The 13415-nt window shown below is 33.8% G+C and overlaps 1 protein-coding gene across 1 annotated transcript; it reads left to right on the forward strand.

The window, feature by feature from the left end:
* Window positions 1-9934: 9934 nt before the first annotated feature.
* Window positions 9935-11175, forward strand: EPF2 (Putative membrane lipoprotein). The gene is made up of 3 exons (XM_007020169.3): window positions 9935-10224; window positions 10346-10401; window positions 10565-11175. Exons 1-3 carry the CDS (start codon window positions 10119-10121, stop codon window positions 10757-10759), a joined length of 357 nt encoding a protein of 118 aa, XP_007020231.3. The 5' UTR covers window positions 9935-10118; the 3' UTR covers window positions 10760-11175.
* Window positions 11176-13415: the final 2240 nt, after the last annotated feature.

Consider the following 13415-nt stretch of genomic DNA (forward strand, 5'->3'; position numbering starts at 1 on the left):
GAAGTCTATGACTGATACCTCCACATGACCTAGAACCTTCAGGAAGACCACTAAGCCATAGATTGCCATTGCGAAAGCTAAGAGACCTTGTTCATCCTCCATGTGTTTTTTAATATATCCGTTCAAGAAACTCCACGAAAGGTATTCTGTGTCTCCTTTCCTCTTCAGATGTTGATCCACTTCTACCGTAGTCATTCCTAATAATTTGGCCAACTTTCGCAGGTGTCCTGTCTTTTGGGCCCTCCAATAGATCTTGTCAGGCTGCACGTGATCTATTTGGAGTAGAGAGGAATACTCTTCTATGGTAGGGGTCATGTCCACCTTGTTAAAAACAAAGCAATGGTATGAAGGATCCCAAAACTGGATGATGGCTAGGAGCATCTGGTCATCAACAGGTACATATAGGAGCCATGCAATGTGTCCATACTTGCTTTGAAAATTGTCTCGATGAGTACGTCTCCATCGTTCCCAAATTCCTATCATCTCTGTGAAGTCATTCTGTTGAAGGTCCAAGTGAACTCTCTCGGGTAAAGTTGGGATATGTCTTTGGGTCAAATAGTCTCCTTTTTCTTGTTAAATCTACCCCATCTGTAACTCTATCTCATAGTCATTTCTGTATATGTTGAGTGGACCTACTGATGACGATGCCATGGATGTAACCGGGATCTCTTAGGTTGGATGTTGTGTAGCTAATATTTCTCCTATATGCAATTACAATGCATGCAAATGAACATGTAACATGCACATGACAAGCAAAATAAACGTAAGTTAGTATGGTAAAAAGAAAGAAATGGAGTGTTAAAAATAATGAGAGAATAATAAGCAATATTATGGGTATTACTGTCTACTCCACGATACTTTATTATCTCGTGGCAAAATTTAAAATAGAGGGAGTGGAAGAAATTCCTTCATGTGTACCTATTTATAGGGTATACTCTCACGGGTATGGCCCTACCTAGGGTTAAGCTACTCTCGATATTCTATATGCTGAGCGGGGTTTATAAACAAAGCTAAGGTTCCCAAATCGTTCCTCACTGTCGTCCCCTCGGACTAGTAAGGCACCTCGGTCTTCACCCATTACAGGCTTCAAATGGACTAGGTTCGATTTAAGTGGGAGTCTTCACTAGCCCGTGCGGAGGTTATCACCTCACAAGAGCGTAGCTACTAAACTCCCTCCTAAAAAGGACATAACTCGAGTGGAGGGTTTATGCATGAATGCAAAATATGCTGTGCGTGTGAAGGAAAACATCGAGTTCAGAATAACATTCTCACATCCCTCTATCCTAAATCTCCACAATTATTAAAAGCAATAAAATAACAAATGCGAAATAATCAAATACACTAAAAAATATGCAGAACAAATCATCAACACTAAAGAAACATCGAATTATTTAAAGCCTTGTATAACCTATTATTATTTAATGGTTTGACTCTCGGGAAGTCCTCAGTGGAGTCGTCAGCTGTCGTAACGTTCGAGTCCGAGAACCCAACCGTCAAACGTGATGAAAACTCTAAAAACTAGGAGTCGTCACCAATCTTTTTTACTATGTGCGATTGGCCACCTATTGACTCGATTCTAATCGATGAAGCCTTAAATTAATTTTAAGCCCACCGAAAAGAACCTTAAACTGGTCTACATTTTTTAGATCTAAGTTCGGGAGTATGGTTAAGCCCGGGGAAGGATTAGCACCCCCGGGACGTTCGTTCCATGAACGGTACCATTTTTAGATTATTCTATTAGGCTTTAATTTTTTAAGTTCACTATATTTTCTTAGTTTTTATTTCCTTATTTTATCTCCTATTCAACCTAAAATTGAATGCAAATGTGAGGGAAGATGAAATGCATGGTATGAGATGAAAAATGTCGGACGAATAACCTTTTATCGAGGACGTTCTCTCGGATCTGCCCATCATATTGGTAGGATCCAGGGCGTTCTCTCACCTAAGGAATTATCCGAGAAATTCGCCTTTGCAAATTCAATGAATAAATCCCATCATTGGGGTATTGTACGTTTTTATTTAAAAAATAATATTTTCGTAAATAATGAAACTAATAGGAGCTAAAACCTTTTATTAAAGATGTTTCTCGAGCCCTCCCATCATACTGGTGGGACCCGGAGACACCTTTTCATCTAAGAAACTTTTCAAGGAATACCCGCCTTCGCAAGATCCTCGGAAGATCCCATCATCGGGGCTTAAACTCGAAAACAAAAATATTTATATGCAATGATATGCATGATGCAACATATATATATATGCTATGCTAATGCAATTATCTATTTTTTTCATTTTTTATTATCTAATTATTATTTTCATTTTGTTTTATTTTTTATTATCATATTTTTTATTTTATTTCTAATTATTATTTTTTAATACTTTACGTTTTTTATTCGAGATTACTCTTATATTTTCCTTTTATAATTAGATAAATTGTTTATGATTCCATTTAATGCTTAATTTTAAATTAGTTATTGTCTTAGATTTTTATTATTATTTATTTTTTTATTTTTCTATTTATTTAATGTCATGTATATTGCATTCTCACAAATTAATTATTTACTATATATTCGAATTATTATTATTATTTTTATCATCATTTTTTTATTGTTATTTATTTATTATTTTTATTGAGTAATTTTTGTATAGTCAAATTCTTTATTTATGAAAAACTTCGGGATCTTGAAATCGAGACCCTCCCATCGTACTGGTGGAGCCTTGATTCGGATTCCGAGCCTAGGGAACATAAGCCCGGGATTGTGACTTCTCGAGTCCCGACCGATCATCCCATCATCGGCATTGATTATTCACTATTCCTATGGTTAATATTATGACGTCTTAAAATTCACTTTTTATAAGGCCAATTCTAATACCTATTCAATTATAATCATTTAATTAGCTCAACTATACATATATATTTTATATATAACATAAAATGTTTCTTTTATATTTTATATTCGCTAAGTATATTTTTATAATCTAATGTATAAACATATTTTACAAACTCTTCTCTTTTTTATACATATATTTCTTTTTATCCAAGAATACCCCACCAATATTCCAATAATTCCCTACTTACCTTAATTTAATCTAAATTTTTTTTAACCTATCATCTATTCCATTCATTTCTATTTTTGTTATATTTTCTTATCTACCCCAATCTTTTTTCTTTTTTCTTTTTTGATTCTTTAGTCATTGTTATTTTTATTCATTATTTATTTTTTTTATACTTATACATTTTTATATTTTCTATTTCCAATAATTTCCTTTCCTAATACGTTTTAAAATTCGTACTACAACATTAATATACTTTATTTCTACTATTTTACCATCATTAACACAAAGCTACATTAAGAATATTTTCTAACTAAAAAAAACAATCAATACAAATACCACATAATAACCCAATAAATTAAGAATTTAAATCTTAACCAAGGTTTAGGCCCAACCTAATCCAAGATGCATCAGACTGACGGAAAGCCCATGAGCTTGTCCCAAATACTCAGCTTATTTGAGTCAAAACGGTGCCGTTTCGAAGGCGTCTGAGCCACCAAACCCTACCTTTTCAAAACGACGCCGTTTTACCCCTACCTGCCCTAGTATATAATCCTTCTTTTTTGGCCTTTCCCCATTTTTCTTCACTTGTTTCTCTCTCTAACGTTGGATTCTCTCTTCTCACTCTAAAAGTTTCACTTTTCTTCTCTCCTCTCTCTCTCACTGAAGTCGGGTTCCTCAACCCTCTCTCTCTCTTCTTCCTTTGTCAACCCTTATACTCTTTCACTGGTCTCTTTCTATTACCGGCAGCTAAAAATAGATCTCCCTCTTCTTGCCCAATCAGTTCTCTCCCTTTCTCTCTCACTAGCGTCGGGTTCCTCAACCCTCTCTCTCTCTTCTTCTTTTGTCGGCCCTTATACTCTTTCACCGGTCTCTTTCTACCGCCAGCAGCTAAAAACATATCTCCCTATTCTTGCCCAATTGGTTCTCTCCCTCTCCCCCAATGACCAAATCTCAAATCGATTACCCCGAAATGATCTGCCCTCTCTCCATGACAGACCGGCGGCAACCCAAACTCACCCAAGCTCCAAAAACACTTCACCACCGGCAACCCAAACTCCCAAACTCTAATACCCCCACCGATGACACTTTCCTTTTTTCTTTGTGGTTACTGGCTGTTAGATTTTTCTAGGTTTTTTATTTTATTTTTTTTGGTTATTGTGGCTAGGGATTGTTGGCTATTAGAGACTAGAGATTTTTTAGTTTTTTGATTGCTTGGTTTTTGCAGGTTTTTTGGCTCCCCATCCCTCGTTGCTACAGTGCCCCCCTTTATACTGGGTTGAAGGGAGCACGCTCCCACTACCTTGCCAGATGCGAATTTTTTGCGTTTGGCAAGGTGAGGGTGGCGCCTAGCAGGGTGCGTCCACACCCTGCCAGTCGTACCTCTCTTTTTTTCTTTTTTTTTCATTTTTCTTTATTTTTATTTATTATATTTTTTTGGTCATTTTTATTTATTTTTAAATTAATAAAATTACAATTTTTATAGTGTCTACACTCTTGTCCCAAACATGGAGGTCCAAGTGAATGGACCAAATATTTAAGAAAACCCTGTCACCTTTTGGTATGGTTTAGCCACCAACAGGTAACAGTGCTTAATAAGCATGTCATTAGTTGATGCTAATGAAGATTTTGACATAATGAATGAAGTACTGAGGCATTAAATCTATATCAATTTCATTATGATTAACAAATTATTTCAGTTTACATAATTTATAATATTATTTGCTTGCTTACAGAGATAGTCTTTTTATTGTCTAATTTCACTTTGATAATGTTTCTCTCACAAACAGTGCAGATTGAATCAATACTTCGTGCTATACGAAATGTGGAAGGTTTCCCTCTGCTCAGAGTTCATATGACAGTCAATGTTCCTCTAGATGATACCCTAAAGTGAGGGTTAAACCAATAAATGCCATACTTGATTGGCTTTCTTTCCCTTTTAGGTTTCAGGTAGTACCTTGAATACTTATATTGCACTTATTTTGTACTTAACTTTATGTGTCATTGGTTTCAGGTCAATTTTGAAGTCAGCTGTATATCTTAATCCTATACACCTTTAATGTGTAAAAAGAATCATACTTGGATTTGGATCTTTCATGGGGAGGGTTTGTTATTTCCACTAAGCTATCAAATCACTTAAGATTTTTTTTTTCATTTATTTAGAACATTTTTAGGGTAGGATGAAAGTATCAAGCTTTATGAAGGGGATTGAAAGCAATTATAATCATGAGTTTAAGGGAAGAAAAACTAAAAAGATTTTTTTTTTCATATTGCTTGAGCTATTATCTCTTTTTGTTTTAGTTTAATGTTATGTTCTTGAAGTTTTTTGACTCTTTTTGTGCACAAGTGATTTAATACTTCAGTTTTGTAGATTATATTTAACTTTTTTATCTTTGGTTATGCTAATTTTAATATAATATTTTTTTAAAATGCTATGATATTTTGATCATTGTGTTTTTGAGTGATTTTGATTTGATATTCTTTTTTTTTTTCTTTGTTTCAATGTTATGAGATTCATCTCATTGTGTTTTGATAGTTGTAGTGAAGATAAGTGTCTGTGATATCTTTGTTGTTGTTCTATTGTAGGTATTTAGCTTATTTTATTTTCCAAATTGTTATGTTAAATTTTTTTTTGTTAGTTTTGTATCCAAATGTTTGCATGCAATGACTAATGCTTATCAAAAGGCAATCTTCAAAACATTATGAATGTTGATGATTTTGAGAAATGGTATTTGTGTGTTTCTGGCTATTGCTACTAGTTTGGTTGATATGTACAAGAAATGTGGGCAAATACGAAATACTAAAGCAGTTTTTGATGTAGTTAAAAAGAAAGATGTTATGATCTGGAGTGTTATTATTGTTAGACCTGGCAATTTGTGTTAATGTGTCGTAAACGTGTCAGACACAATTAGACACGAAATACGTTAAGGCTAAATATAAACACGACACGTTTAATATTCGTGTCTTAAATTTAAAACACGTACACGTTTAATACACGTGTAACACGACACAACACGATTAACACGTTTATTAAACGTGTCAATCTACGACATAATATGATTAATAACACGTTTAACACGATTAAATAAAAATATTTATAATTAAATATAATTTTATTATTTAAACTTAAAATCTATAATTATAAAAATAATTATAATAAAACAAAAATAATAATAACATCAAATAATCACCAAAAGTTAAAAATTAAGGTTGAGCATGTATAATTACATTATACCCTTTATAAAATTAAAAAAACTTATTAAAATAATTATTTAAAATTATTTATATAAGATTAAAATAGTTTTTAACTATTAATTTTTAATAGGTTAATAAATATGTCACGTATACACGTTTAAACACGATAACACGATTAAACACGATAATACGATTAAGTAAACGTGTTTGTCATGTTTAACACGTTAAGACTAAATCCAAAACCTGTTTAACTAGTGTGTCTTCTCGTGTCGTGTTAACGTGTTATGTTCAAAATTGACAAGTCTAATTATTGTAGCTTATGCACAAGCTCATTGCATTGATCAGGCTTTGGATCTTTTTGTCAAAATGAGGGATAGTGGAGTGAGACCTAACCAAGTAACAATGGTGACCATGCTTTCACTTTGTGCAGAGGTTGGAGACCTTGACATGGGTAAATGGGTTCATACTTACATAGACAGGCAAGTTGTCAAAATAGATATGATATTAAAAACTGCACTAATTGAAATGTATGCGAAGTGTCACGGTCCTCACGTGGACGTGAATTTCACATCGTTGAGATAATACTCTTAGCGGGTTAAGTTACAAAATCTCACATCAAAGAGAACATCGAAGAGAAACTCCTAGTAGGGAGTAAGGGATGATGTCATTGTCCTAGAGAGGGAAGCCATAAATCCCACATCGATTATGTATTAGAGTGATATTGAGAATATAAGGATTTATACCACTTTCAACTTGTGAAGCACCTTTTGTGTGACAAAACTGTGAGGCCAATAGGTCAAAGTGGACAAAACCTCACAGGTGTTGGTGTGGACTATGACATGAAGTGTGGAGATATTGATGGGGCTTGGAGAGTGTTCAAGGTATTTAAAGATCAAGAGATTGGCATGTGGAATACAATAGTGGCAGGTTGGCCTAATATTGACACAAATGTGTTTACAAATGGGAGAACAAACTTTAACAGTACAAGAATTGCTATTTTAGATGACATGGGCAGGTTTTTCTCAAGTGGTTGGATGCAGTTCAATGCTTCTGACTCGAGATCTGGGATCAATAGGAGTCTGACAATGGACTAGGATGGAAACCTATAGCTTGAATAATGGGACAGGATATGAGATGGATGTATGTTTATGCAACAGTGTTTAGTGCATGGGCTTTGTGGGAGGAATGGGATGTATGTTTATGCACCAGAACCAAAGTGTTCATGTCCTCCTGGATATGAGATGGATGACCCAAGTAATTGGAATAAAGGTTGCAAGCCTAGGTTCACTAGAAGCTGCACACACTCCCAACAGGTGAGGTTCCTGAAGATTCAACGTGAGGATTTCTATGGATTTGACTTATCTTCCCTTACAAATATATCATTAGAATCTTGCTAGACGAAATGCTTAGAAATAAAGCATTGTAAGGTTATACAGCTATATTTTAAATTTCCTTGAGCTGCCCTTTAAGTGGTTTAAACTTATGAAATTTAAACAGTATTGAAATTAAAATATAGTTCATGACTTTAAGAGAAGTATTAGGATATTAATTTTAATTGTAGAAAACCTTTGTTTCAAATGCTTATGTAGGATATGTCAGTGTTCTCTTCTTAAATATCTATTTTTCTTTTTAAATATCCATTTATTAGGTTGGAGATTTTAAAGAATTTTTTCAATCACTCATAATCAACATACAAAAGCTAAGAGAAAAAGCTAAAGTGTTAGATCTATTATATGGAAATGGAATAGGTAAATTTGTTGAGTCTGTTTATGCTGAAATGCAAGACAATGCATTGAATGCGATTTCAGCACTTTTTGCACAGATTTCATGTCTAATTTCTTATATTATATTTCGATCTTTTCTTCCTAATTTTTTTATTTAAATCTGCATTAGCAATCTCTTAAGCTTATATATATTCTAAATAAAAAAAGAGAAATGAGCTTCAACATTATTTACTATTATTATTATTATTATTTGTTACAAAATATTGTTAATATCAATAATAACATTTTTCATACATTCATGTTAACAATCACTCTATTACTCAATTCATGGATGAAATATTATTATAAAATTATTTAATTACTTAAAATAACTTATAAATTATATTATAAAATAATAACTCTTGCGACAAAGCGCAAATCAGCAACTAGTTACTAGTTAAGTTGGAATACAAGATTTTCCTTTATGTAACAGTCGATCATGCTGAGACTATAAGCGTAAGGCATCAGTATGACAATCACTTTTCTCCTTGGGTGATAATCATTGATATGATAATTGTTTTGAAAATCAACACTCCAAAACCTTTATCACTCTCAAGGACAATCTAGAGTCTATTATGAGTCGGGTCGGGTCAAGTTTGGATTAAACATGACATTAACAACTCGTATGCCTGCTGAAGACCAACCCGGTCCGAGTATTCGGCCTCAACTTCTGCCACCTACTATGCCATTTTAATAAAACCCACTTACTATATATTGTGATTAAATATTTAAATTTATAATATGAACTTTAAATCACACAACACGTACACCAAAATACCTAGTTTATTCAAATACAAGAAAATGCCTAGTTTATTTATATTCTTGAATGAAATTGTCAAGGATATGTAAGGTTAAGGAAAAGACAAAGATATCAGGTTTAATTTAAGGATTGACTGTACAGTGACTTGATACAATGTTTCCTTAGTACATCATTGTTGTTTGTATTTTTAAAAAAATGTTATGGCAGACCTTAATATTATATACGTTGAAAAGTTATTTGGTGACAGTAAGCCTTGGAAAGAATTAATGGGCAAGAAGGGAAGCTTTCCATCCTGTCACTGGGTGAACAAGTGGGTGATCCCAATGGGAAACATGGGAGCATTAAAGAGAGAGACATTGTAGAAGGGGGAAGAAGGCATGGAAGAAGTGAAGCAATAGTTCATTTAAGTCAAGGGTCTGAACTTCACGTTTATGGCAGGACCTTGTTATTCAATGGGAGGGGCATTTTTGTGGCAGATGATGTCTACATCTTTGATTTATCAATGTCATCCTACCAAGTGTCTGTACTCGTGAACTCCCTCATGTCTCCCATACCCATTTAAAAGGCTTTTTCCAAGCTTTTACTTTTCACTATTGTTATTAAATGATACAACTGTGATCTTATATTCAAAATTTTTAGTAGTGGGATTGGATTTTTGTTCTCTTGTTCCGTTTGTTTTGTTCTATTGAATTTAATGTCTTATGAACAGTAGTACTTTTATGCCTTTTAACTTCTTGTCTACCACTCTAGTTCTTTTGGTTTCCAATTTGAAACTTTGCCCGCCACATACCATAGGAACACATTTTATCAGTAAGGAATCAGGTTATCGATTAAGTCACGGATTTGTTCAGGTCAGACTACCATATAAAATGTAGATCAGATTTGGGAGTTCTTTTTATTTGCTTTTTGCCTTTTATTGCCTAATGACCCTTGTCTAAAACTATGGGTTTATTCCCTTCTGTTGGCTATAGGTCTAGATATTCTTTCAAGTGTCAGCTTGACCTTGACTGGTATTTGGATTTCTACAACAGATAGGGTTTTCAAATTTCTTGTACTTTTAGGTTTTAATGTAGCTTTGAGTAGCTATATTATTATAGGTTTAATTGTGGGATGACTTACCAAATCATGTGAAACCCCTTCAAAAGATAGCCGTGGATCATGTGAAGTGCATCAGGTGTACCCTCCTTCTACATTTAAAACCCTTTCCTTCTATCACCCCTTATATATTACTACCTCATCCACCACCAAATCTCCCCCCAAACATTGGTTTTTTCTTGCATGCTTTCCATATAGCTGTCTGTCCCATCTCTCATGTTTCTGTAGTTTGCTATATACAACAAAGAACAAACATGAACAGCTTGTCGCTTAGAGTCGCTGGACAAATGCTAGTTTTAACCTTCCTGATGGTTTCCCTAGCCACAGACAGCCTTCGGGTGCCCCCTCATGATCACCATGGTAAGTCCTTTGCAAATATGCATCTCTTTCTGTCTCCATTTCTCCAATGAAACACCAACCATCAGTTTCAGCAGTGTGTTTTTGTGTTTATTTTCTGATGTCATTTCCTCTATCTTGTCAGCCAGCATCCATGGAAAAGCTACCAAATTTGGAGATAAAGGGCAAATGCACCGCCAGGTTTGTTTCCCCCCAAGTGGCCCCGGTCTCCCTTGTCCACTCTCATGACTGCTATGCTATCCAGATTACCATTTTTCTTAATTTATCAGGGTGCAGCTTGATGAGTATGAGTAGTGTAAGAAAAACAAGAGTTGTTGATGAGTTTCGTGGGTTTGCTTTGCAGGAAGGAGAAAAGGAAGAGCTAGGAATGGAGCTATACCCAACAGGGTCGAGCTTGCCTGACTGTTCCCACGCTTGTGGCCCCTGCTTTCCCTGCAAGAGGGTGATGGTTAGCTTCAAGTGCTCCATCGCAGAGTCCTGCCCTATTGTTTATAGGTGCATGTGCAAAGGCAAATACTACCATGTGCCTTCCAACTGACACTCTAGTATTGCAAGATTCAATTTGTTTAGTGATGAAGAAATTGGACATTAATTAATCTCTAGTGTTGATGCTGGCTTCCAAGTTTGTAAATAGTGGAATTGAGGTTTTGCGTAGTTGTAGTTCATGGGGATTTAGTTAGTAGAGCTGAGTTTTGTTTTGTAGTCTTTGTAGCATTGAGCTTGTTTCTAGGCAGTCGAATCTGAAATTCTGAGTGTGTTTTAGCAAATTCTACTTTCTCCATCTCTTCTCTTTTCTTTCCTCTCCTCCATCTCTCTTCAGCCACCAAGAAATGTTTAATCAGAGGTTCATTTAAAAGGGACACCTTCCCCTCTTGCTATCTCCAATGCAAACCCTTCAGCTCTGATATTTGCCAAAGAAATTTTCAAGTCTAGCAAAACCTCCATTCACTGTTCGCTGACTCTCCTATGAAACTTTTTATGCAATAAGCATTTAGGCTTTAGCCAACTAAAATAAAAGAAAATGGACATAATATCTAAAAAAAAAAACTCTTAAACTGTTGAGAATTATTCAAATAAGTTCTTATTCTGGTACTACGTCCGATTAAGCCTATGTATTTTTTATTTTAATCCAAATAAGTTATTATAACTAATAGTTGATTTAGTCAAAATACCACTTGTTACTTTTATATCACATGACGTTAACATGACATGTTGATATATCATAACAGAAGATGAGATGACATGCTAATGTAGTATGTGACATAACAATGTAGCATTTTTCGACCTTCACTTCAATGTCACCTAGATATAATATTTTGATTAATAACTATTAATTATAAAAATTTATTTGATTCAAAATAAAAGTATAGAGGATTAATTGAAAGCAATAGAAAAATCAAGATTTATTTGAATGTTTTTAAATAATTCTAAAAAAATGTCAAGAAAATACTATAATTTGGTTCTATAATTTTCAAAATAAAAGAAAATTCTAAAATTAGATAATGTGTATGTGTTGAAGGCCCAAACTCAACAAAGGAGTCCATCTTGGGCATTTTAGAGGCCTTAGCCCAACTCACTGCTTTAATGAATTGCAAATTTGCAAAGGCTTTCCTCCCAAAAAGGAAAGAAGACTGCCCACCTCCTGCAGGCAAATCAAGGGTGACAAGTGAAGTGAGAGGCTTAGGAAGGCTATTTCTGTAACGTTTGCCATTTGCCACTTTACTACCATAATTGGATGGATCGATGAAATCGACCCATCCCACTCCTTGCTTTCCTCAACCTTCCACATCATAAATCCCACTTCTGCCCTTTTTTCTCCCTTTTTTTTTTTTTTATTTCCTCTTTTTCTCCTTTATTTTTAGATAACACAACACAGTTTTTTGGGTTTTCTCTCTTTTTTTTAAAAAATATTTTACATGATATTCTATGCTTTTTTTTTCAATTAATACTTTGTTAATGAGATATGTTCTCTAAAGAAGTTATATCATCAATTTCATTTAATAAAATTATCAAAATACCTTGAATATAAAAGCCAATTTATTTGTTCATATTTAAAAATATTTGTATAATTTTATGAAGTAAATTTAACTTGTAACTCCATATGAAAACAAAATTTATTAATTGGGAAAAAGAAATCATAGGATAATATGCGAAAAAATTTGAAACCAAAAGTATAGATAAAATTTACCTTATTAAATAAAATATGCATAATACTTAAAAAAATCTCATGACTTTTTGAGAAAATTCAAATTAAACTCTTATAATTTTATTTTAAATCAAATAAATTTTTACAACTAATAGCTGATTTAGTCAAAATATCATCTAACATTCTGTTATGTTATAATGGATCTTGACATATTAGATAACATTTTTCATCAATTACATCAGTATCACATAAGTGTAAAATGATAATTGATAATTAATCAATTATTAGTTATAATGATTTATTTGACTCGAAATAAGAATATAAAAATTTAATTAAATGTAATAAAAAATTAAGAAATTTTTTTAAATATTATACCAGTAATATTATTCATTTGTTAATATCATTGAAGAAATGAAGAGTTGGGTGCTGGGTCCTTTTGGCCCAGCATTGTGTACTCGCAAAAAAATAAGGTGGGCCTAAAATTAAAAGACCAAAAGAAAATAAAGAAAGGGACTGCCAAGGTCAATTCGAAACTGGGCGTTACTCCACGGAAAGAAACAAGTACTTGGCTCATTTTGGAGCAAGTCTATCATCCGCATTTCTTCTTCTGCTCCCATCAATCCTTTTTTATTTGCTTTCTATAATCATTAATGTTAGCCCATCACTGTTCAATGTTCTGAAAGTGACAAAGAGGAGAGGGAAAAAGGGCAATCCCTCTCGTTTAATTGCAAGTTGGGGTTAAGCACTTAAAAGGGATAAGGCTATTGACATTTAACTAAATCACTAATTGTCTTTTTTCCTGTTCTGCTTCATGTTTTCTAGGATGCTAAGGTCGCATAGCTTTCTCCTATGGGGGCCACCATTATATCATGCAGTCCAGTTGATTGGGTAAGCTGTAAAATTTCAACCAAGGCATGAATTCTTTCTTCCCCTCCCCCTGATAGCTTGCAAATCATAGCATCGGACAAGATAACTTCCCCCCACCACAAAATCTGATCTCTGAAAAGACCACTTTCCCTTGGGAGGATTTAAAAGAATACTAGCAACT

The sequence above is a fragment of the Theobroma cacao genome, chromosome 8 (genome assembly GCF_053813885.1).
Source record: "Theobroma cacao isolate CCN51 chromosome 8, ASM5381388v1, whole genome shotgun sequence".
Taxonomy (NCBI): Eukaryota; Viridiplantae; Streptophyta; class Magnoliopsida; order Malvales; family Malvaceae; genus Theobroma; species Theobroma cacao.